The 21,247-nt window shown below is 29.5% G+C and overlaps 5 protein-coding genes across 5 annotated transcripts; all 5 read right to left on the reverse strand.

The window, feature by feature from the left end:
- Positions 1–708: 708 nt before the first annotated feature.
- LOC119603130 (acetylcholinesterase-like) lies at positions 709–3,065 on the reverse strand. The gene is made up of 5 exons (XM_037955035.1): positions 1,910–3,065; positions 1,621–1,837; positions 1,244–1,567; positions 1,052–1,184; positions 709–987 (listed from the first exon to the last, which is right to left on the reverse strand). Exons 1-5 carry the CDS (start codon positions 2,732–2,734, stop codon positions 786–788), a joined length of 1,701 nt encoding a protein of 566 aa, XP_037810963.1. The 5' UTR covers positions 2,735–3,065; the 3' UTR covers positions 709–785.
- A 2,845-nt stretch (positions 3,066–5,910) lies between these two features.
- Positions 5,911–7,942, reverse strand: LOC119603128 (venom carboxylesterase-6-like). Its single transcript, XM_037955026.1, has 5 exons — positions 7,065–7,942; positions 6,790–7,006; positions 6,407–6,730; positions 6,218–6,350; positions 5,911–6,150 (listed from the first exon to the last, which is right to left on the reverse strand). The coding sequence occupies exons 1-5, from the start codon at positions 7,887–7,889 to the stop codon at positions 5,949–5,951; spliced, it is 1,701 nt and encodes a 566-aa protein (XP_037810954.1). The 5' UTR covers positions 7,890–7,942; the 3' UTR covers positions 5,911–5,948.
- Positions 7,943–9,776: 1,834 nt separating this feature from the next.
- Positions 9,777–11,817, reverse strand: LOC119603135 (venom carboxylesterase-6-like). Its single transcript, XM_037955041.1, has 4 exons — positions 10,928–11,817; positions 10,651–10,867; positions 10,272–10,592; positions 9,777–10,201 (listed from the first exon to the last, which is right to left on the reverse strand). The coding sequence occupies exons 1-4, from the start codon at positions 11,750–11,752 to the stop codon at positions 9,867–9,869; spliced, it is 1,698 nt and encodes a 565-aa protein (XP_037810969.1). The 5' UTR covers positions 11,753–11,817; the 3' UTR covers positions 9,777–9,866.
- Positions 11,818–13,012: 1,195 nt separating this feature from the next.
- Positions 13,013–16,627, reverse strand: LOC119603131 (lysosomal acid phosphatase). Its single transcript, XM_037955036.1, has 5 exons — positions 16,183–16,627; positions 15,801–15,896; positions 14,041–14,283; positions 13,429–13,968; positions 13,013–13,325 (listed from the first exon to the last, which is right to left on the reverse strand). Exons 1-5 carry the CDS (start codon positions 16,330–16,332, stop codon positions 13,158–13,160), a joined length of 1,197 nt encoding a protein of 398 aa, XP_037810964.1. The 5' UTR covers positions 16,333–16,627; the 3' UTR covers positions 13,013–13,157.
- A 2,683-nt stretch (positions 16,628–19,310) lies between these two features.
- Positions 19,311–20,159, reverse strand: LOC119603118 (glutathione S-transferase 1-like). The gene has a single exon (XM_037955013.1). The coding sequence runs from the start codon at positions 20,080–20,082 to the stop codon at positions 19,354–19,356; it is 729 nt and encodes a 242-aa protein (XP_037810941.1). The 5' UTR covers positions 20,083–20,159; the 3' UTR covers positions 19,311–19,353.
- Positions 20,160–21,247: the final 1,088 nt, after the last annotated feature.

Here is a 21,247-nt window from a genome sequence, read left to right on the forward strand (position 1 = left end):
CATAAGGTCCCCTCATAAAATTACATTAACGCTCATAACTTGCTGCGAAATTATAGTAAAGCAATGTTATTCGACGTAAACAAGTTTTCGGAGAACTTAAACCTCTCTGCCAAATTTTATGGAGATCGGCCCATAATTAACCTTCCCCCCATATAAGGTTCCTCTCTGAAAATTACTTCGAAGCTCATAATTTGCTTTAAAATTCCTGTATATCAACGTAATTGACATTAACATGTTTTATGGAAACCACGAAATTCGAAATAAACAACATCTTCAAAATTATAGTAAAGCAATGAAATTCGACATAAACAAGTTTTATAGGAACATTGTTCTAACTTTTTTTTGAGGATCGGTCCATCATTGACCTTATCAGCCTTTCTCATAGAAAAAATACCAGTATATCGATAAAATTCGTCATGAACTAGTTTTATAGGATCTAAAATCATTCTGTCAAATATTATGAGCATCGGGCCATATTGTATCAAAGCTTTGAAAGCAAAATCTTAGGAGGATCAGTCCAAAATTGACCATAAGTAAATTTACAGGAAATCAAATTGTTAAAAAAATATTAAATATGATGAAATAAGTACCATCATCACCTCAGTTTAGAAAAAATTCAATAAATGTTTAAATTGTGGTAGCAAAAACATCGATTTATACAGTATAGGTAGGTCCATTTTCACTTCAAATTTAAGACACATGATTTCATGGTGGGTATATAAGATTCGGCACAGCCGAATATAGCACTCTTACTTGTTTTATTTTTAAATTAAAATTTTAATTTCTTAAATTCTACATTGTCCATTATTTGAATTTAACATCTCCGGTATGGGAAATAAACGATCCCATAATTGAAAACGTTCCGGAAAGATACCATACGATTTAACATTTAAATTTTCACCAATTTCCAGATATTGTCTTTTGTCTTCGGTATACAAAGGCCATTCAACAGCTTTTAAATAACCATCGGAAGCGTTATTAGGATCACTGTAACATTATGAGTACAAAATTAATATTACAAAATATATAAACTTAACAAATAACATATTACCTCTTTTTGGCAAATTCAAACCAAAATCTAGTTAAACGCTCAATGGTATCGTTTTCAGGATCCGTTTTTTTGAATTGAGGCGTTAATAAGGGCACATTTAGTAAATACAATAACTCATCATGATGCATAGCACCTAAAAGAGTTTCATAAATGAGTATGGTATTGTTATCTATAGATTTTCTTATTGCTTACCTAAAGTCTGGTTAGTGTCAGGATTTACAAAATGACTATAGCGTCCTTTATATGTAAAAAGATAAGTGTAGACGGACGTATATTTTGAAACCATTTGTAAGAAACGATGATAAGCAAAACCAATTAAACCATCACCATACAATTGACCAAATGGTATTAATGATTGGGGAAATTCTAATGGTTTATTTTGGAAATAAAATTTACGTATAGCTGTACTTGCTTCCAAAGACTTTGGCGTTTCTCGTTCATACAGAAAATAGATTTGTGTATATTTTTCAAAATCATCATTAAAATGTTGACGCTGTGTATCATTGCGTAAAGCATCTGTAGACAAGAAATTAAACACATGCTAATTTACAGTTTTCATATCTACTTACAATAGCCGATAGAATAAAATTCGTATTCTGTTATGCCTGTTATTAGAGGAACCTTACTAAGATCTCCTTTGGACATTGTGGTATATGGGTCCTCTATAAGATAACGTTCATAATTTCCACCACAATCGCTTTCTATAACAGGCAGCCAATTGTAGACAGGATTCCAGTTGTCTTCAAACATTTCTTCCATAGTGTTAACAAAATCTAGCATAGATTTCTGAAAATATTTAAAGATTTTTTTATACAGTTTGACTTAAGCTGAATTATTGATTTAGAATTAGAAACTTACTGTTTTTAAACATTTCACCAAATCTTTAATTGGTTTGATTGGACAGTTCAAGAGTTTGGCCTGCTTTTGAGCCAATTCTAATTGGTCTGTTTTATACATAAATTGAGCCAATGGTGAGGCACTCATCATAATGCCGCGATGGAATAAACCCTTAGACATGGGTGACATCATATGCAAACCTACACTGAAACTACCAGCACTATAGCCCCACAATGTCACCGAATTTGGATCCCCTCCAAATTTATCTATATGATCTCTTATCCAACGTAATGCTAAAACTTGATCTTTTAAACCCATATTACCGGCAGCATCAGTTGTTCCGGTAGCTAAAAATCCTAATGAACCTAAACGATATTCAATGGTAACCAATACAATATTTTGATCCATAAAATTTTGTGGTCCCGCATAATTGCTATTGACAGCACCCGAATAAAATCCACCTGGATGCAAATATACTAAAACAGGTTTTCTTGTATTCATATCTTTAGTATAGATATTTAGACGTAAACAATCTTCAGATATTTTTGCTAAATTATCCGTTACTTGTGCGCACATGGGACCGTCTTGAGTAGCATCGAATATTTCAGGTTTCCAGGCTTTTACCGGTAAAGGATTTTGAAAGCGCAATTCACCTACTGGAGGTTGACCATAACGTACACCACGAAATGCCCAAATATTATTACCTAAACGCGTTTCCAATTGTAAGCCTTTCATCTGACCCAGAGAAGTCTCCACAATAATTGTAGAATCTTTTTTACCATTACATATTGTAATCAGCAATGATGTAAAGAATACACCACAAAGTACATTCAATTCAAATATCATATTTATTTATTCCAGGCGAGAGACACTTTCTTCAATAACAATCAACTTTTGAATTAATCATTTAACAATTGCACTTTGAATATTGCTCAGAAAATGTGTTGCTATTTATATGATTTTTAGTAGAGTTAAAATGTTAAAATGTTTTACTTTATTATTCTTAGAATTTGTTACGAAAACCCCCTGAAAAGCTATTAAGGTGGTGTCTCTTGTTTCGACATATTTTACAATTTTTCATTTTCTACAACAAAAAAAGTGTTAAATGTAATATATGTACTTATTAGAATTATGTTTTATTTTTAAATGTCATCCTATTTAAAAAATTATTTACACTGTTTCTCGACAATTGAATTTATTTATCAAGTAGCTTAGTCGGAATTCATTGTTAAGTACTCCTCGGACTTAAATTCGTTTCTATTCTACCACAGTGTTAACCAGTGTACCTATTACACTGTGTGACAGGCAAAATTTACTCAACATGTGCCCTAGTGCGGTTGGTAGATCTGGTTAAGTAGATCATCATATATAATCCATTTTATTTGAAAAAAATTATGTTTGTTGTATTTTGAAGGTCCTTTTTTTCTTTAAAGCTAAGAAACGATAGTATTAAAGCTAATTGGTTTTACAACTTTGGAAATTCTAGTTAACATTTATGGGAAATGATCCATCCCATAACTGGTAACGTTCTGGATAAATACCATTAGATTTAACACTTAAATTTGACCCAATCTCTATATGTATATTGTTTCTTGTCTTCAGTATATAAGGGCCAATCAATGGATTTTAAATAACCATCGGTATTATTATTCGGATCACTGAAATATTAAGATTGAAAATAATACTAATAAACTTAACATAAGAAATACAATTTTAAATTTTTTTAGCAAACTCAAACCAAAATCTATTTAAACGCTCAATGGTATCATTTTCGGGTCCATTTTTTTAAATTGAGGTGCTCTAGTACGAACATTTTACAGACACAACAGCTCGTCATGATGCAAAGCACCTGAAAGTCATATTTATATCGTTGATAGATATAGAAAAATACATTTTCCATAAAATCTATATATATATAAATGAAAGTGTGTTTGTATGTATGTATGTTTGTTTGTTTGTGCTTTATAGACTGCTAAACGGCTGGACCGATTTTCCTGAAATTTTCACAGTTTCTTCCTGTATGTCTGGAAGGAACTATAGGCTACTTTTTATGTTGAAATTTCATGTGGGCGACGTGCCACGCCCATATTAAGAAAATATTAAATTAGTATATCTGAGATAATATAATAGTTAGAGTCGGAGCAACTTTAGTATCAATATAATTATTTAAGACAAAAAGTGGGCGGATTAGCATTAGGGGGCGTGGCACCTCACATATAAATTAAGTACAAAAATTCGTTTATCTTGAAAACTATTATAGTTAGAATATTAAAAATTTGCACGAGTAACTTTAACATCCATGTAAACATTTTGGAAAATAAATTGGCGGACTACCCATGAGGGGAGCAGCACCTCCCATATTAATAAAATACAAAAATTGGTTTATCTGGGAAACTAATAGAACTAAATTCTTCAAATTTTGCACTAAGAACTTAAATTTTCATCTGAACATTTTTGAGAAAAAAGAGCGGACTTTCGTCATGAGGGGCTTGGAGCACCCATATAAATTAAATAGGAAAATTTTATATCTGAGAAACTATTAGAGCTAGAATCTTCAAATTTTAATTGAAGAACTTTGACATTCATGTGAACATTCAGAGAATAACGAGCGGACTTTCAATGGGGGGCTTGGCACCTCACATATGAATTAAATACAAAATCTGGGAAACTAATAGCACAAGATTCTTCAAATATTGCAAGAAGAACTTTATTATACATTTTGGAGAAAAAACGGGCGGACTTTCATCTGGGGGCTGTGAGTTACTATATGAATTAAATAGAAAAATTCGTATATCTGAGAAACTATTAAAGCTAGAATCTTCAAATATGAAGATCTTTGACATTAATGTGAACATTTAGAGAATAACGGGCGGACTTTCAATGGGGTCCTGGCACCCCCTATATGAATTAAATACAAAATTTCGTATATCTGGGAAAATATTAGATTTTTTTTAATTTGTCATCGATTACATTAAAATCTTAATTAACGTTCGGAAAAAATGCATCTCTGGAAAACATTACAGTTAGAATCTTAAAAATTATTAAGAAGATTTTTTATTTATATTGCTTTTAGTGTAGCAAAGCACACTGGGTATAGCTAGTATAATATAAAACCCGCTATAAGTACCATTTAAATATCATCTATATTTGGTCTCATTTACTTACCTACAGTCTGATTAGTTTCTGGATTTACGAATTGGCTTCGATTTGGTATGTAATTTTTTTGACATTTTCTTAGTATTGGTTTGTTTGTTCCTTTGAGATCTTTTGAAACTGATGAGAATCATTATAATTATGTAACATCGTGATTGTATTTAGTTAATAGGATTTAATTTTTAACGTCGTAACTTTATTCATTTATATAATATACACATCTATTTGAGTTTTAATGTAGTTTTTACTTCGGAAACAAAAAGTTTTGTTTTCTGGTCACAATCTAAATTTTATGCACATCCGTTGTCTTAAAGTTAGCAAACGTGGTAAGCTCAGAATCCGTTGTCAATAGTGAGCTTACGTTATTTTTTCCCTCTGTCTCTTTACCAAAGAAGACAATGTTTTAAATTTGTCATTTATTTCACAACCAGACCCCTAATATCGCTTTGGAGCTTATAATTCTGTTGGACAGAGCTGAATTTTATATAAGCCGTATTGACGATTTTGGAGATGATTGAACTCCGTTTTTTATGAGGATAAGGCCTTCTTTAATCCTACTTTCCACATAACATCAAATTAAATTAAAAAAAAGTATAAATAATTTTTTGGAGTAAAATAAAAACCATTTTAAATAGACTTCCGTTAAAAACATTTTAAAATTGGTTTCATTGAAATCCGACCTCAGTTTTCGCTAAAATTGATATCGATGAATAGTTGGTCAAAAAAACGTCTGCCCCCTGCGAATATCTTAATAAAAATTAGTTTTTATTTAGACCTTTATATGTATTTATACTTTATTAATACTTTTATAGATATTATGTTATCTTCTTTTATTCTCTCATATTATTTCTTTACTTTTTTCAAAGGAATTAATATGCATTTAGGAAGTATTTATTAAAAATTTACTTTAAATTCTACATTGTGCATTATTAGAAACTAACATTTCATTTATGGGGAATAGGCGATTCCACAACTGAAAACGTTCCGGAAATATACCATTCGATTTAACATTTAGATTTTGACCAATATCCAAATATTGCTTCTTATCTTCAGAGTACAATGGCCATTTAACAGCTTTTAAATATTCATCAGAAGCATTATTAGGATCGCTAAAACGTAAAAGTATATTAAATAAACATGCAATTATAATAAAAAAATCGAGAAATAAAAATTTACCTTTTCTTGGCAAACTCATACCAAAATCTAGTTAAACGTTCAATTGTATCATTCTCGGGATCAGTTTTCTTTAACTGAGGTGTAAATAAAGGAGCATTTAACAAATACAACAATTCATCATGATGCATAGCCCCTAAAATTATTATAAAATAATTACATTATCGTTTAGGTTTTAATATTTTCTCTTACCTAGAGTCTGATTAGTTTCAGGATTTACAAAATGACTATAGCGTCCTTTGTAGGTAAATAGATATGTGTAGACAGGCGTATATTTAGAAACCATTTGCAAGAAACGAAAATATTCAAAGCCAATCAAACCATCGCCATATAATTGACCAAAAGGTATTAACGATTGTGGATATTCCAGCGATTTATTTTGGAAATAAAATGAACGTATAGCTGCACTGGCTTCTAAGGACTTTGGCGTTTCACGCTCATAGAGAAAATATATAGGCGAGTATTTGGCAAAATTTTCATTAAAATTTCGACGTTCCGTTTCATTGCGTAAAGTGTCTAAAAGAATGATATTAATATGCCCAATCAGCTATTAAAAAGAACCCATTTTTACTTACAGTAACCTATATAATAAAATTCGTATTCTGTAGTGCCGATTATTAGTGGAACTTTATAAATATTGCCCTTGGACATTGTAGTATAAGGATCCTCAATTAGGTAACGTTCCTGGTTTCCACCACAATCATTTTCTATTACTGGCTTCCAATTTAGGACGGGATTCCATCCAAACTCAAACATGGCTCTTGAGGTGTTGACAAAGTCCATCATGGGTTTCTGTAAAAAGTTTTTGTATCAACTATTTTTGTAATTGTAACTTCGTATGTCAACTTACGGCTTTTAAACATTTTACCATGTCCTTGATTGGTTTAACTGGACAGTTTAAAAGTCTTGCTTGTTTTTCTGCCAAATCTAATTGATCTGATGTGTATTTAAATTGACCCAGTGGAGAGGCACTCATCATAATACCTCGATGAAATAAACCTTTTGCCATCGGTGACATCATATGCAAACCAATACTAAAACTACCAGCACTATAGCCCCATAAAGTTACCGAATTAGGATCACCACCAAATTTATCAATATGTTGCTGTATCCAGCGCAAAGCTACAACTTGATCCTTTAAACCCATATTGCCGGCAGCCTCTGTAGTTCCAGTGGCTAAAAATCCCAGCGTACCCAAACGATAATTTAAAGTAACTAATACTATATCACGATCCATGAAATTTTCAGGCCCAGCATAACTGCTAATAGCAGCAACGGCATAAAATCCTCCTGGATGCAAATACACTATAACGGGCTTTCTTGCTTTCGTATCTTTAGTGTAGACATTTAAACGCAAACAATCCTCAGATAGATAGGTTAAGTTAACCGTTACTTGTGGACATATAGGACCATCTTTGGTTGCATCATACACTTCGGGTTTCCAGGCTTTTACAGGTTGCGGATTTTGAAAGCGCAATTCACCAACAGGAGGTTCAGCATAACGTACACCCCGAAATGCCCAAAATTTATCGCCTGATCGTGACTCCATTTGAGTACCCTTCATCTCACCCAAGGAAGTATTAACACAAATAGTGGGATTTGATTCGGCATGACAAATTATTAGCACACTTAGTGCCACTAATATGACACAAAATATTTTTAATGCAATAATCATAATAGTACTTTTCAATTACACTTGACTTGTTAATTTGTAATTTAACAGAAGTTAATTGGAAATCGTATTGAAAATGTACCGCTATTTATATGATTTGTTGTAAAGCAAAAATATTATATGCAATTGAACACATACTTACTGATTCATAGAATTGCTTTTGGAAAACCCCCTTTGTTTATAGTTTATTAAGGCAGGGCTAGTTTGTTAGTTCTCCATTAAAAATACCACAAATTAGCAAATTTGTTTTAATAAGAGTAATTGTACAACGTAGGACCATCCTAATGATTGGTTTGATTTCATATTAATTTCATTATTCTTGACTTGACTTTTAATGACATCTGTTATCTTTTCAACAAACCCACCTGTTTTTTTCTTTGATCAGTAAAGAGGCAAGCAATTGTATTTTTTTATATAAAAATCGGGATCGGAGAAGTGCAACTAATACATATAAACATTATTTGTATACCAATTTCATATGTATGTTATTTGAAACCCTTCTCAACCATTCATTCCAGTTCCTAAAATCCTAATTCATTAAAAATAATCATATCGGAATAAAATTCAGCACGATTATTTATGTTTTGTACATATACAAATTATTAAAAGAAAATTTCCCCCAATCGTCCTAAAATTAGTCATAGATCCCATCCATACAAGGTTAGGAATATAAAATATAGAAATTATTTTTCAAAATATTTTTCGAATCGACCTATAATTGGCCATATCTATTGGTAATGGTAAATAACTCATTATTTAGATAATATTGATATCGGGATCAATCCCGTAAAGGGACCTCCTGAGGGTCCTTTCACCCTCAGCTTAAAATTCAACAGAAATATGTTTTATATACGTATGGAAGTGATTTTTATTTTTGGGCCACTTAATCGCAAATAACTCGTTACCAAACTACAACATTAGATAAAATGCGACACGGTCATAGCTCCCATATAAGATCTACTTCTGAAAATCAAACAAACGCACAGAATTCGATTCTGTAAATTTAAAATTATTTGCAAATTTTAAAATTATTTGCAAATTCTTATCGCCCGGCAGAAAACATTCCGTAAATAACGTAAATATCTGATTTGAATCCAGTAGTGCTATTAATCTCTCTCTCCAGAACTTTTAGCTTCTCATAGCATTGTTTGAATATGTGGATATAAAAATAAATATTTTGGGTATCTCTCCTCGACTCGTATCGTCACTCAATTCCCTTATCAGTACTCAATATTAACAAGTAAGAAAATATAGTAGGTCATGCCATATGACTAATACCCTACACTAGTTTTTTATTTAAATTTTAAAATGTTTTTATACTATTTCTTTTGTAGGATTTTACCTCAATTTCTATATAATTATATTGACTTAAAACTGATTTTCAGAAAAGGGCTTTGTATGGGGCTAAGGTCGAATATTGGCTTATACATACTTACAAAATATGATAAATGAATTGGAAAAGGAATTTTCGGAAGATCTATGGTTGGCTATGAACCCAACATAGCGAAAATCGGCAATCTTACTTTTACTGTTATAAAACTTAGCTGAGTTTATATTGGTAAAGTTACATTTATATATAACATAATTATGAGCTCCAACGTCAGCACAAACGTATAATACCCTCTCCAATATACATATTGAGAATAATTAGATATGATCGAGGTTTGTATATTTCTAATTGATTCTAATATAATTGATCAAACCTATTGTAATACAAAACATAATTTATTCCTAAGCTCTCACTAAGTTAAGTAATTTAAATTTCAAATAAATGAAAGCTGAACTCCAACTCTAATAATATTTCATGTTATATTCCAAACAATAATTTTTACATTCTCTAATAAAGTTATTTATTAGAGAATGTGTCACTTCTAATAAAACCACAATGTATAAATATTAATGGATTATAGTATGTTTTATTGTATTTTATATTATTTATAACTTTTCGTTAAAATAATATTACAATAAATAATATTTGCCTTAAATATGGCATTGCTCTCTAATTGGGTTTAACATTTCCGATATGGGAAATAAACGATCCCACAACTGTGAGCGTTCTTGTAACTCGGCATTTGATTTAACGTTCAAATTTTGACCAATTTCTAAATATTGTTTTTTGTCCTGGGAATACAAAGGCCATTTCACCGATTTTAAATATTCATCGGAAGCGTTATTGGGGTCTCCCTTTTTGGCAAATTCAAACCAAAATCTAGTCAAACGCTCAATTATGATATTTTCTGGATCGGTTTTTTTGAATTGCGGTGTAAGTAGAGGAAGATTTAGTAGATACAGTAATTCATCATGATGTACCGCACCTGAAACGATTATGAAATAATCGTATTTATTAGCAGCATATACATACATATACTGTTCATTTTCACTCACCTATTGTCTGATTCGTATCAGGATTTACAAAATGACTATAACGACCTTTGTAGTTAAAAACATACGTATAGACGGGAGTAAATTGTGAAACCATTTGTAAATAACGAAGACTAAAACAAATCGCTCCATCACCATAAAAATCAACAAATGATTGTAAAGATTTAGGATATTCAAGAGATTTATTTTGAAAATAAAATGAACGAAATGCAGCGCTAATTTCACGCGATTTCGGAGTTTCACGTTCATAGGAAAAGTAAATAGGTGCATATTTTGCAAAATCTTTATTAAAATATTCACGTTCTGTATCATTGCGCATAGTGTCTGTATGAATTCAAAATATGTTTAAGTTAGCTCTTAATATAATAGGTAAAATACTTACAATAGGCCAAATTATAAAATTCATATTCTGTCATGCCAGTTATCAGAGGAACTTTATAGATATTACCTTTGGACATGGTAGTGTATGGATCTTCTATAAGATAACGCTCTTGATTTTCACCACAATCATTTTCTATAACGGGCACCCAATTTAGTAGAGGATTGTAACCATACTCAAACATGCCCATTGTCGTATTCACAAAATCCATCATGGATTTCTGGGAAAAATGAATAGATCAATGTGTCAAGACTCATTTTAAAATTCAGTACAAACTTACCGTTTTCAAACACTTCACCATTTCCTTAATCGGTTTCACTGGACAGTTTAAAAGTCCAGCTTGTCGTTCTGCCAAATCCAATTGATGTGTCTTATATTTAAATTGAGCCAATGGTGTACCACTCATCATAATACCTCGATGAAAAAGACCCCTCGCCATGGGAGACATTACATGTAATCCAATACTGAAACTACCAGCACTATAGCCCCATAAAGTTACCGAATTGGGATCGCCACCAAATTTTTCGATATGTTGTTGTACCCAACGTAAGGCCATGACTTGATCTTTTAAACCCATATTACCAGCAGCATCTGCAGTGCCCGTAGCCAAAAATCCCAACGAACCTAAACGATAATTTAATGTCACCAATACAATATCTCGATCCATGAAATTTTCTGGCCCAGCATAAAGGCTAATAGAACCACCAAAATAAAATCCTCCCGGATACAAATACACAATAACTGGTTTTCTAGCTTTTATGTCTTTAGTATAGACATTTAATCGTAAACAATCCTCGGATAGATAGGTTAAATTAACTGTTATTTGTGGACATATGGGTCCATCTTTGGTGGCATCTAAAATTTCGGGTTTCCAGGCCTTAACCGGTTGTGGATTCTGAAATCGCAATTCACCAACGGGGGGTTGGGCATAACGTACACCTAGAAATGCCCAAAATTTATCACCTGAACGCGATTCCAATTGTTTGCCCTTCACTGCACCGAGGTGAGTTTCTACACGAATTGTTGGTTTAGATTCAGCATGGCATATTGTAAACATCCATAGCGTTATTAATATGCGACAAAGCCTTTTACATATAATGATCATATTTATAACTTCAGCAGAAAAACACTTTAAATTGCACTAGACTTGTGTGTTTGTCATTAAGTAAACGCAAATTGAAAATTGTATTGAAAGCGATTTACTTTTTATATGACTTTAAAAGAGAATTTACTTTGGAAAACCCCTTTAATAATGAATTTGTTAAGATGGTGCCAGTAGCAGCTTTATAATATGAAAATTACTTTAATATGTATTCCAGAATTATACATACGAAATTAATCATTTAAATCTTTGGGTATAGGTATCTCCCTATTGTTGTAACAGGTTTTTTATTCTTGTTAATATATTTTTAAGAGACTTTTTGATGACTGTAATATACATAAATGTATGTACTTAGTATGTGAGGAATGTAATTTTTCCCTCCCACCTGCTTTCAATATTGGCTAGAGATTTTAAATGCGACAGTAATTGTTTTAAGTATTTAAATTAAAAAATTGAGAATTGTTACTACTGGTTTCGGTGGTTGGCCTTTTAGGGGCCTTGTGCCAATTATAGACTTTTTTCTGAGTTTTTTAAGACTTATTCCATTATACTGAATTTTTTCAGCGTCTTGTTTTATGAATCTGATTTATATCGAATCTGAATAACGAAATTACTTTAAACATTATAAGCGTTGGCATGAGTTTCGGAAGAAGACCATCTAAGTGGAGTTGAATTAATATTGGGCGTGGGCCAAAATTACGGCATACGATACCGGTCGTAATATCTATTCAAATTCTATTAATATTTTCCAATCAAACTACAGGCCAATAATTTTATGAAATTTATCACATACGTCTCTTTCGGACGTAGACGAGGACACGGATGAAGCCTATTGAAAGTGATGAAAATCGGTCCATTATTTCACCAAGCCCCATACATCCGATCTACCGATTCCTTTACAACGAAGTTATACATATATAACCACAAGTTATACTGTCAATTTTCGTAATGATCGGGCCTCATTTGATCCTTGCCACCGTACAAACTTACCTTACGTCCATTATTGACCTATAAGCATTAGTATGAAATTCAGCACAAATAACTTATGTAAACATAAATCCCTCCTCAGAATTTTATGAGGATCGGTCCTTATTTGACCCTACCCGATGCTTAAATATATTGGAATCGATCAAAGCGTGATTAGCAATCTCCAAATATTTTAAATTACAGTAGCACAGTGTTCTGAAACCTACAGAAAAATTATTTTAATTTTCCATGTAATAATGTATATTCACACTAAATAATTATTTCCATTTAATCAGATTTCTATATAAATTTAACAACAAATTCAACAACATTTATTTAAAATATTTTTCTTTAACTATCACATTACAACAATACAAGTACATAAGGGGGAAACTGTATTTAAAAATCTCACTTTGAAATCATAAATACAATAGTTTTTAAGTCATTTGCTCGTACAATCTGGTTTGGTATTTTCACATGTTTCATCGTAATCCGACAGAAGTAAATGTTTAATAGATGCCGAAAATTTCGTTAGCGAACAGGGAGCATCACAATTGGGTATGGCCAACTCTTTGGGGAATTTATCATCACTATTGTAATAATAAACAATCTGTAAAATAATAAAATAAGTTGTCAATTTAGATAAAATGGATAAGATAAAACCATTTTATAATAATTTAAACATCACTTTTAGAATAAAAAAAATAATTTACCTTAACCTCAAAATCATCTTTAAACAGGGAACTATGATGCAATTCGAAAGCTAATGCTGAAGCATATTCCGGTAATTTCGCCGTTTGATCCAAAATATTTAAAGAATTCATAACATTTACTAGCGTTACATCATGGCCAGAATATAAAAATATTTTACGATCTGGATTCAAATTGCGCTTTCTTTTATCAATCATTTTTGAGTGAATTTCATTTAGAAATGCACCACCCTTAACTTTTTTCATAAGATTTGTTTCCGTAAAGAGTACATAACTTCTTTCGGCCAAAGGTTCCAAACGGTCGGGATAGATGTTTTCAGCCCAATCGGGTAAATCTAAACCAGCTTCACTCTCAATTTTCAAAGTATTATATAAGTATTCAACATCCAATACATTGCTTATATTCTTGCCCGTATGTCGTGTTAAAAGTTTATACAGTTCAGCATTTTCTTCGTTTAGCTTTTTCAAATCGGGTGGTGGATTTTTGTATAATTTATCTAAAATTGTATCATATTTGGCACAGGGTTTCTTTTGGGCCAATAGCTGTAGAAGAAATGGATTAACTAAATATAATTATATTTCGAAACATCTATTACAAATTGTCTGTGTAATTACCGTATCTTCTTTTCTGGGTATAGAATTAACTGGCACCGGTTGCCATTGTATTGGCAAAGGATTACTATGTTCCAATGGAGGCATAAAACCTGCCAATAGACTATTAGCACTCATAATACACCTCTCAGCTGCTGAACTTAAGACCCTAATTTGTTGCTGCGTATAAAGACCATTCGGCGGCAGCAGTCGATAATATCGCATTCTCAAGTTTTTGCCCAAATTATAAGATTGAAGACTACCTTTCTAAAAGAGAAATGTTGTTCCATAAATTATAGATTTTTATACAAAATGTTCGATAAATATTATTTTTATAGAAAATTATCAATAAATTTTCTTATATAGAAAATTGTCGAAAAATTTAATTTTTTTTTTAATTTTTCATAAATTTTCTATAAATAGAAATTGTATTTTTATAAAAAATTGTCGATAAATTTTCATTTAATAGAAAATATTCTTTTTATAGTAAATTTTCTTATAGAAAATTGTCCATAAATTTTCTTTTTATTGCGAATTTTCGATAAATTTTCTTTTTATAGAAAATTTTCGATAAATTTTCTTTTTATAGAAAATTTTCGATAAATTTTCTTTTTATAGAAAATTTTCGATAAATTTTCTTTTTATAGAAAATTTTCGATAAATTTTCTTTTTATAGAAAATTTTCGATAAATTTTCTTTTTATAGAAAATTTTCGATAAATTTTCTTTTTATAGAAAATTTTCGATAAATTTTCTTTTTATAGAAAATTTTCGATAAATTTTCTTTTTATAGAAAATTTTCGATAAATTTTCTTTTTATAGAAAATTTTCGATAAATTTTCTTTTTATAGAAAATTTTCGATAAATTTTCTTTTTATAGAAAATTTTCGATAAATTTTCTTTTTATAGAAAATTTTCGATAAATTTTCTTTTTATAGAAAATTTTCGACAAATTTTCTTTTTATAGAAAATTTTCGACAAATTTTCTTTTTATTGAAAATTTTCGACAAATTTTCTTTTTATTGAAAATTTTCGACAAATATTCTTTTTATTGAAAATTTTCGACAAATATTCTTTTTATTGAAAATTTTCGACAAATATTCTTTTTATTGAAAATTTTCGACAAATTTTTCTTTTATTGAAAATTTTCGACAAATTTTCTTTTTATTGAAAATTTTCGATAAATTTTCTTTTTATTGAAAATTTTCGATAAATTTTCATTTTATTGAAAATTTTCGATAAATTTTCATTTTATTGAAAATTTTCGATAAATTTTCATTTTATTGAAAATTTTCGATAAATTTTCATTTTATTGAAAATTTTCGATAAATTTTCATTTTATTGAAAATTTTCGATAAATTTTCATTTTATTGAAAATTGTTTTTTTTTTTTTTGAAAATGTTTGGATAAATTTTCTTTTAATATAAATTGTCGATAAATTTTCTTTTTATAGAAAAATTTCGATAAATGTTCTTTTTATGCTAAATTTTTGATAATTGTTTTTCTTTTTTTATAGAAAATTTTCGATAAATGAAAATTTATCCAAACATTAAAAAAAAAAAACAATTTTTTATAAAAAGAAATCTATCGACAATTTTCTATAAAAAGAAAATTTATCGACAATTTTTAATAAAAAAAATTATAGACAATTTTCAATAAAAAGAAAATTTATCAACAATTTTCTATAAAAAGAAAATTTATCGACAATTTTTCTATAAAAAGAAAACATTTTCGATATTTTTTTATGAAATTGTTGATAAATTCTTTTTTTTTTTCTAAACATACCTGAGTCAGTGCTCCTAAACCACCAGGCCATTCATGCGTAGCATGTGAATCATTAGGATATAGTTCACTTGGATTCTTTTCACCATGTCTAAAAAGCTTTAATAAAATTAACTTTTCTACAAAATCCGTTTAACCTATCAAAAAATAAATAAATACTACACCATTAATGACGTTTACATTTGTTTACATTTTTGTAAATATGCCAAATTAACAGCATTTATTTTTTTTTTTTTCTCATTTTTTCTCACTCAAATTTTATGTTTATATACAAAAAGAGCACTTACTTTCTCTTTCAATAGCAATGTTTGTGAGAGTTCAAAGAAAACAACAAATTGTAAATGTCATTGATGATCAATGTACTTGTCGCCTACGTCATACTTACAATTGATATCATACGTAAATTTCGTAAGCCACGTTCATCATTTGTATCACCAAATACAAAATAGGCCATCATTACAGTGCAGAGGGCACCACCCAAGATCATTACCGAGATTTTGGTGCCACGCCTGGACTTACAATCGATCTTAGCCATTTTTATTATTTATTATATGGATGGATTTTTTTATATTAATATGCTGTTTTTCATTTAATTTTGAAAACAATTATGTTTTATATATTTCTTTAATTAATTTGCATTTGTTTGATTTTAAATTTATTACACTTTTGTTTAATACATTTCTAAAAATAGTTGTACGAGGTTTTTTTCTACTTTTTTAATTCTAAATTATTGTGGTTAAAATGTTAAAAGAAAATTTTTGTTTTATTTTAAAAGTTTTTCAACCTCTTCGTACCGAAAAGTATGTTCAACTGATTTTTTATTTAAATGCGCTTTTTGCACATTTAATGTGTGTGTTTTTCGGTTTGAGTACAGATAGTGAGCGAGATACTAAACGAAAACCAAGCGCGTAAATAAATCTTTAGACACCGTATACAATTTATGTCTGTAAATAAATATTTTGAAAATATTTTGTCTGTCCGTCTGAGTGTAAACAAATAAAGTGGTAAAGTGAGTTTTATTTCATACAAATACCCTACTGTGAGTAGTGGTAATTTATATAATTGGTTCGTTGAACACATATTTTTAAAATTTTTGTTCAGTAGAGCATGTCTGCAAGATTGTTAAAATTTCTACAACCATAAACATATTATGATTAATATTAATATTTTTAATAAATAATAATTTCTAATATTTTAATATAATTAAATACAATCGTAATATTCTCTTAATCAAACTATCTTTTGATGCAATTATATTATGGTTTAAAATAATCATATCATTTTTTAATGTAATCATATTATGATCCAAATCAGATACACTAGTGTATCATTAGATGCAGTTGGTATTAAAATTAAGGATTCTTAAAGTCGTATATGACTTCTCTCACACATAAAATACTCTTGTCTAAACAATTTCACGATATGTAACAGGGATGGATAATTTGATACATTTTTACTTCTGTTTGATATTATTTCAAATTCACAAAACTAATTTTAATATTTTTTTGATATAGTTTTCGAAATTTTTTTCTTTTAGAGAATATTTTCTATACATTTTCTTTCTATTTATAGAATAATTTTTCTATAATATTTTAATAGAAAATTTTTGATAAATTTTCTTTTTAATTGAAAATTTTCTATAAAATTTCATTCTAATAGAAAATTTGAAAAAAAATTCTTTCGATAAATTTCCCTTTTAATAGAAAAGTGTTTGATAAAATAGTTGATAAATTTTCTTTTTAACAGAAAGTTTTCTTTTTATATTTTCAATTAATTTATTATTTTTATAGAAAATTTTCGAAATATTTTTAATAAAATTTATTTTTATAAAAAAGGTTTGAAGTGTTTTCTTTTTTATAAAAAATGTTCTTTTTAATATAAAATTATCGATAAATTTTATTTTTAAAATATTTTTTTTAGAAAAGTTTCGATATATTTCTAATTTATAGAAAAACTCTTTTGTTATTAGATAATTATCGATAAATTTTCTGTTTTTAAAACACATTTTTTTTAAATTCATTAATTTTAGATAAATTGTTTGTTTAAAAAATTTCTATAAATTTTATATAAATACTTACGAAATTCGTGGCACCAGCCAAATTTGTACGTTGACTGTACATTCTTATCTTATAGGAAAATATCAATAAAAAATTCTGCTATAGAAATTGTTGGAAAAGAACCCACCTCCGTTCTCCTAAACCACTATGTTAGAAGTAGAACTGCATAACAATTATATTTGTTTTTTCCGCATAACATTTTCTGTAATTTTAACTCTCTGAATGTAAAATTTCATTTTCCGTCCCTGGTTAGTATTCTCTTAAGCATCTCACAGAGCATTTTTATTGAGTGTAAATTACGTCAGACACTCCCATAAAAAATAAACAAATATTAAACCCCGATAATCTAATTAGTATTCTAACAAAAACAACTAACACTCACACGAGTCTAGAAATACTGATAAGAAAATATTCATATTTTTGTAGATGTTAAAAAAATACAGAAACGTGCTATATTTGGCGAAATGAAATTAAAAACATTACTTTTTTAAAAATTAGTAAACTACTAAAGAGTAGAGAACCTATAACTGCTAGTCCTGTAACTAGTTACTTGGGGGTAGGCAGATGTTCTTTATGAAAACCCGCTTATTAAAATTAAACGCTCTATCAAATTCCGTGAGATTAGACTGAAATTATACTTATTACAAACGATTTACGTATAATTTAGAATTTGTATCTTTATACTAAATTTGTGGAACCGATCACTGATATGGTACCACCGTACATGGGTAGGGTATGCTACGGTCGTTTAGTTGGCCTTTAATTTCTTATTTATATTGTAACGGTTGTTTTTGCTGTAGTTTAAAAAACAATTGAAAATATTGAAACTGTAAGCAACAAACAAGGAACCGACTTGCATTTCATAACAAATGTATGCCAGCAACAAACAATCTAGTTTATTTTATGATTTTTCCACAATTTATTGATTTATATTGAAATACATACAATAAAATAACAAAAAAGAACGAATAGTCGGTCAAGACCGACCATTTGTTTGGGTTGTATCATGATTCAAACTACATGTATTTTTTTAGTTATCACCCTTCAGCAAACGAACGAACGATCAGCCCTACAGATTGGTCGTTTGCTAAAGGGTCAAAACAGACCAATTTTAACCAAATTTAATATCAAGGAATTGTTTTCAATTTGGAAAACTGTAGTTTAATTAATAATTATATTTTGCACCCGGAAACCGAGTCTATATTAAAATGTTTAACTATATAAATACATATTATCACCCTTCAGCAAACGAACGAACGATCAGCCCTACAGATTGGTCGTTTGCTAAAGGGTCAAAACAGACCAATTTTAACCAAATTTAATATCAAGGAATTGTTTTCAATTTGGAAAACTGTAGTTTAATTAATAATTATATTTTGCACCCGGAAACCGAGTCTATATTAAAATGTTTAACTATATAAATACATATTATGTATTTACTTAGACCAAACTATGATTTAGACCTTGATTAAGATGTAATCCTTTATTATTTAAGTAATTTACAAATGTGACATAGTTTTAGATAAAAATTTCAATGTTGAACCTTGTACATCGCTCATTAATACCTCTTGAACGTATGGTAACGATTTCATGCGTCCCAGCCAATCAAACAGCTTTGGATGTGTTTCTTCAGTAAACGGGCGCAAAAAATACATGCTGCTTATCGAAGTTATACAACTTAAATCTGCAATGGATATGTGTGGACCAGCCACATATTTATTATACCCAATGAAACGTTCCATCATATCATAAGCCTCATCAATCTCCTTAAACTTCTCATCAGGTACATTAGTTCTTAGACCCGAGAATATAGGTCCATACGTTTGTTTGACACACATCATAAAAAGTACACCATTTTCAAAATGTAAAAGTTCATTGACTTTTGCACGTCGATATAAATCCTTGGGATACCAATTGCTGTCACCTTTAACATAACGATCGACTAAATATGTCATGATGGCATGTGAATCGCCAATGAACTTATGTTCTTCAGTTTCTAAAGTTGGTACGGTATGAGCAGGATTTTTTCTTAAATAATCTGCTGTGAGATTTTCTTGTAATCGCGGCTTGATCTCACGAAACTCAAAATCAATATTTAAAGCTTTGAGAGTAATTAGTACCGCCATAACGGTGGGACTGGTAAAAGTTCCGTACAGTATTGGTTTGCTAGACATTGCTGAGAGTAAACTAAATAATTTGCTCGTATAAATGTTTAATTTTACTTTCATTAGAGTACCTGTACGAAAGTTCAGTTTTATATTTGTTTTTAAACATGTATACAATCTTATCGTTGTTGTGTTAAATTTGGAATGAAAAAAATTATTTTGCAACGAACATATCTTTCGATTTTTAAGTTTCGTTTTTGTTCAATGAACCTGTTTTAGCATTTATAAATACGAATAATATTAACCATAAACAGTATGGGGTTGAGAGATATAAATGTTAAAAGTAATAAATAGAATAGACCTTATTCCGAAATTGTTTTTTTTATAAGAAACATGTTAAATACAATAAATCATACATTTTATACATAATTTATTTCACCATAAATAAATTTTCAACAATGTTTGGAAATAACATTAAAGTACATAATGCCTTAAACTCTCTAGCAAACATTATCACTTGGTTCCTCTACCAAGTAACCCTCATTGGAACGATATACATTATGATTCTTCTTGAGCTTTTTACGATTCCAATTCTTTAATACCGTTTCATGATTAAAACGCTTACGTTTGCGCAATATAACATCTCGTTCATCTACATAATCGTCTTCTTCGATTTGTGGTAATGATGCTATTTCTGTCTCCCCATTATCATAATACTGATACAAAACTTCTCTAGGCGGGGAATGCATGAATGTTGTCGTCGGTACATGCAATTGATATTCAAAATCACTGGGATAATTAACTCTACCAAAACAATCCACCACATATGTGGCCGTATTACAATATGGCTGCCAGTGGTCGGTATAGGTACGAGTGTACGGAGTTACCTGATGTTCAACTTGGGGTATATAGTAGCAGCCAGGACGATAATATTCATATGGATAAGCTTGATTGTAGGGTGTAGGAATACCATTGCTAAACAATCGAACACCTGACACACGCTTACGCGACATTATTTATTTTTACTCTCAACTTAAACTGTATTAACTTCTATTACAAGTCCAATTGTTCCAATGGCTGTTCTATAGGCTCAATCTGATTGACAATGTTAATACAAATACGCAAATAAAAAATATGCACTTCAAAATGTCTCATCAAATAAAAATTCAAATAGATCTCTAATATCATCAAATTCGTTCTATTAGTTCGAAGAACTTTTAAAATATTTATACAAAAAATCACAAGTATAAAATATATAATGTTTTATTTTAGAAAAATTCTTGACAAT

Source organism: Lucilia sericata, unplaced genomic scaffold (assembly GCF_015586225.1).
Source record: "Lucilia sericata isolate MDLA Ls3-8-SP2 unplaced genomic scaffold, ASM1558622v1 Contig000274F_arrow, whole genome shotgun sequence".
In the NCBI taxonomy this organism is placed as follows: Eukaryota; Metazoa; Arthropoda; class Insecta; order Diptera; family Calliphoridae; genus Lucilia; species Lucilia sericata.

What these genes read in the sequence shown, in the direction of transcription:
- LOC119603130 (XM_037955035.1), bottom strand. Translation starts at nt 2,734, where the DNA reads ATGATATTTGAATTGAATGTACTTTGTGGTGTATTCTTTACATCATTG. An exon ending in ATTTTATTCTATCGGCTATT is followed by an intron (nt 1,568 to 1,620) that starts GTAAGTAGATAT and finishes TCTTGTCTACAG; the next exon opens with ATGCTTTACGCAATGATACA. An exon ending in TGACACTAACCAGACTTTAG is followed by an intron (nt 1,185 to 1,243) that starts GTAAGCAATAAG and finishes AAACTCTTTTAG; the next exon opens with GTGCTATGCATCATGATGAG.
- LOC119603128 (XM_037955026.1), bottom strand. Translation starts at nt 7,889, where the DNA reads ATGATTATTGCATTAAAAATATTTTGTGTCATATTAGTGGCACTAAGT. An exon ending in ATTTTATTATATAGGTTACT is followed by an intron (nt 6,731 to 6,789) that starts GTAAGTAAAAAT and finishes TCATTCTTTTAG; the next exon opens with ACACTTTACGCAATGAAACG. An exon ending in TATGAGTTTGCCAAGAAAAG is followed by an intron (nt 6,151 to 6,217) that starts GTAAATTTTTAT and finishes TTTACGTTTTAG; the next exon opens with CGATCCTAATAATGCTTCTG.
- LOC119603135 (XM_037955041.1), bottom strand. Translation starts at nt 11,752, where the DNA reads ATGATCATTATATGTAAAAGGCTTTGTCGCATATTAATAACGCTATGG. An exon ending in ATTTTATAATTTGGCCTATT is followed by an intron (nt 10,593 to 10,650) that starts GTAAGTATTTTA and finishes GAATTCATACAG; the next exon opens with ACACTATGCGCAATGATACA. An exon ending in TGATACGAATCAGACAATAG is followed by an intron (nt 10,202 to 10,271) that starts GTGAGTGAAAAT and finishes TAATCGTTTCAG; the next exon opens with GTGCGGTACATCATGATGAA.
- LOC119603131 (XM_037955036.1), bottom strand. Translation starts at nt 16,332, where the DNA reads ATGGCTAAGATCGATTGTAAGTCCAGGCGTGGCACCAAAATCTCGGTA. An exon ending in ATTTACGTATGATATCAATT is followed by an intron (nt 15,897 to 16,182) that starts GTAAGTATGACG and finishes ATTTTATTAAAG; the next exon opens with CTTTTTAGACATGGTGAAAA. An exon ending in AAGATGATTTTGAGGTTAAG is followed by an intron (nt 13,326 to 13,428) that starts GTAAATTATTTT and finishes ATTATTTTACAG; the next exon opens with ATTGTTTATTATTACAATAG.
- LOC119603118 (XM_037955013.1), bottom strand. Translation starts at nt 20,082, where the DNA reads ATGAAAGTAAAATTAAACATTTATACGAGCAAATTATTTAGTTTACTC.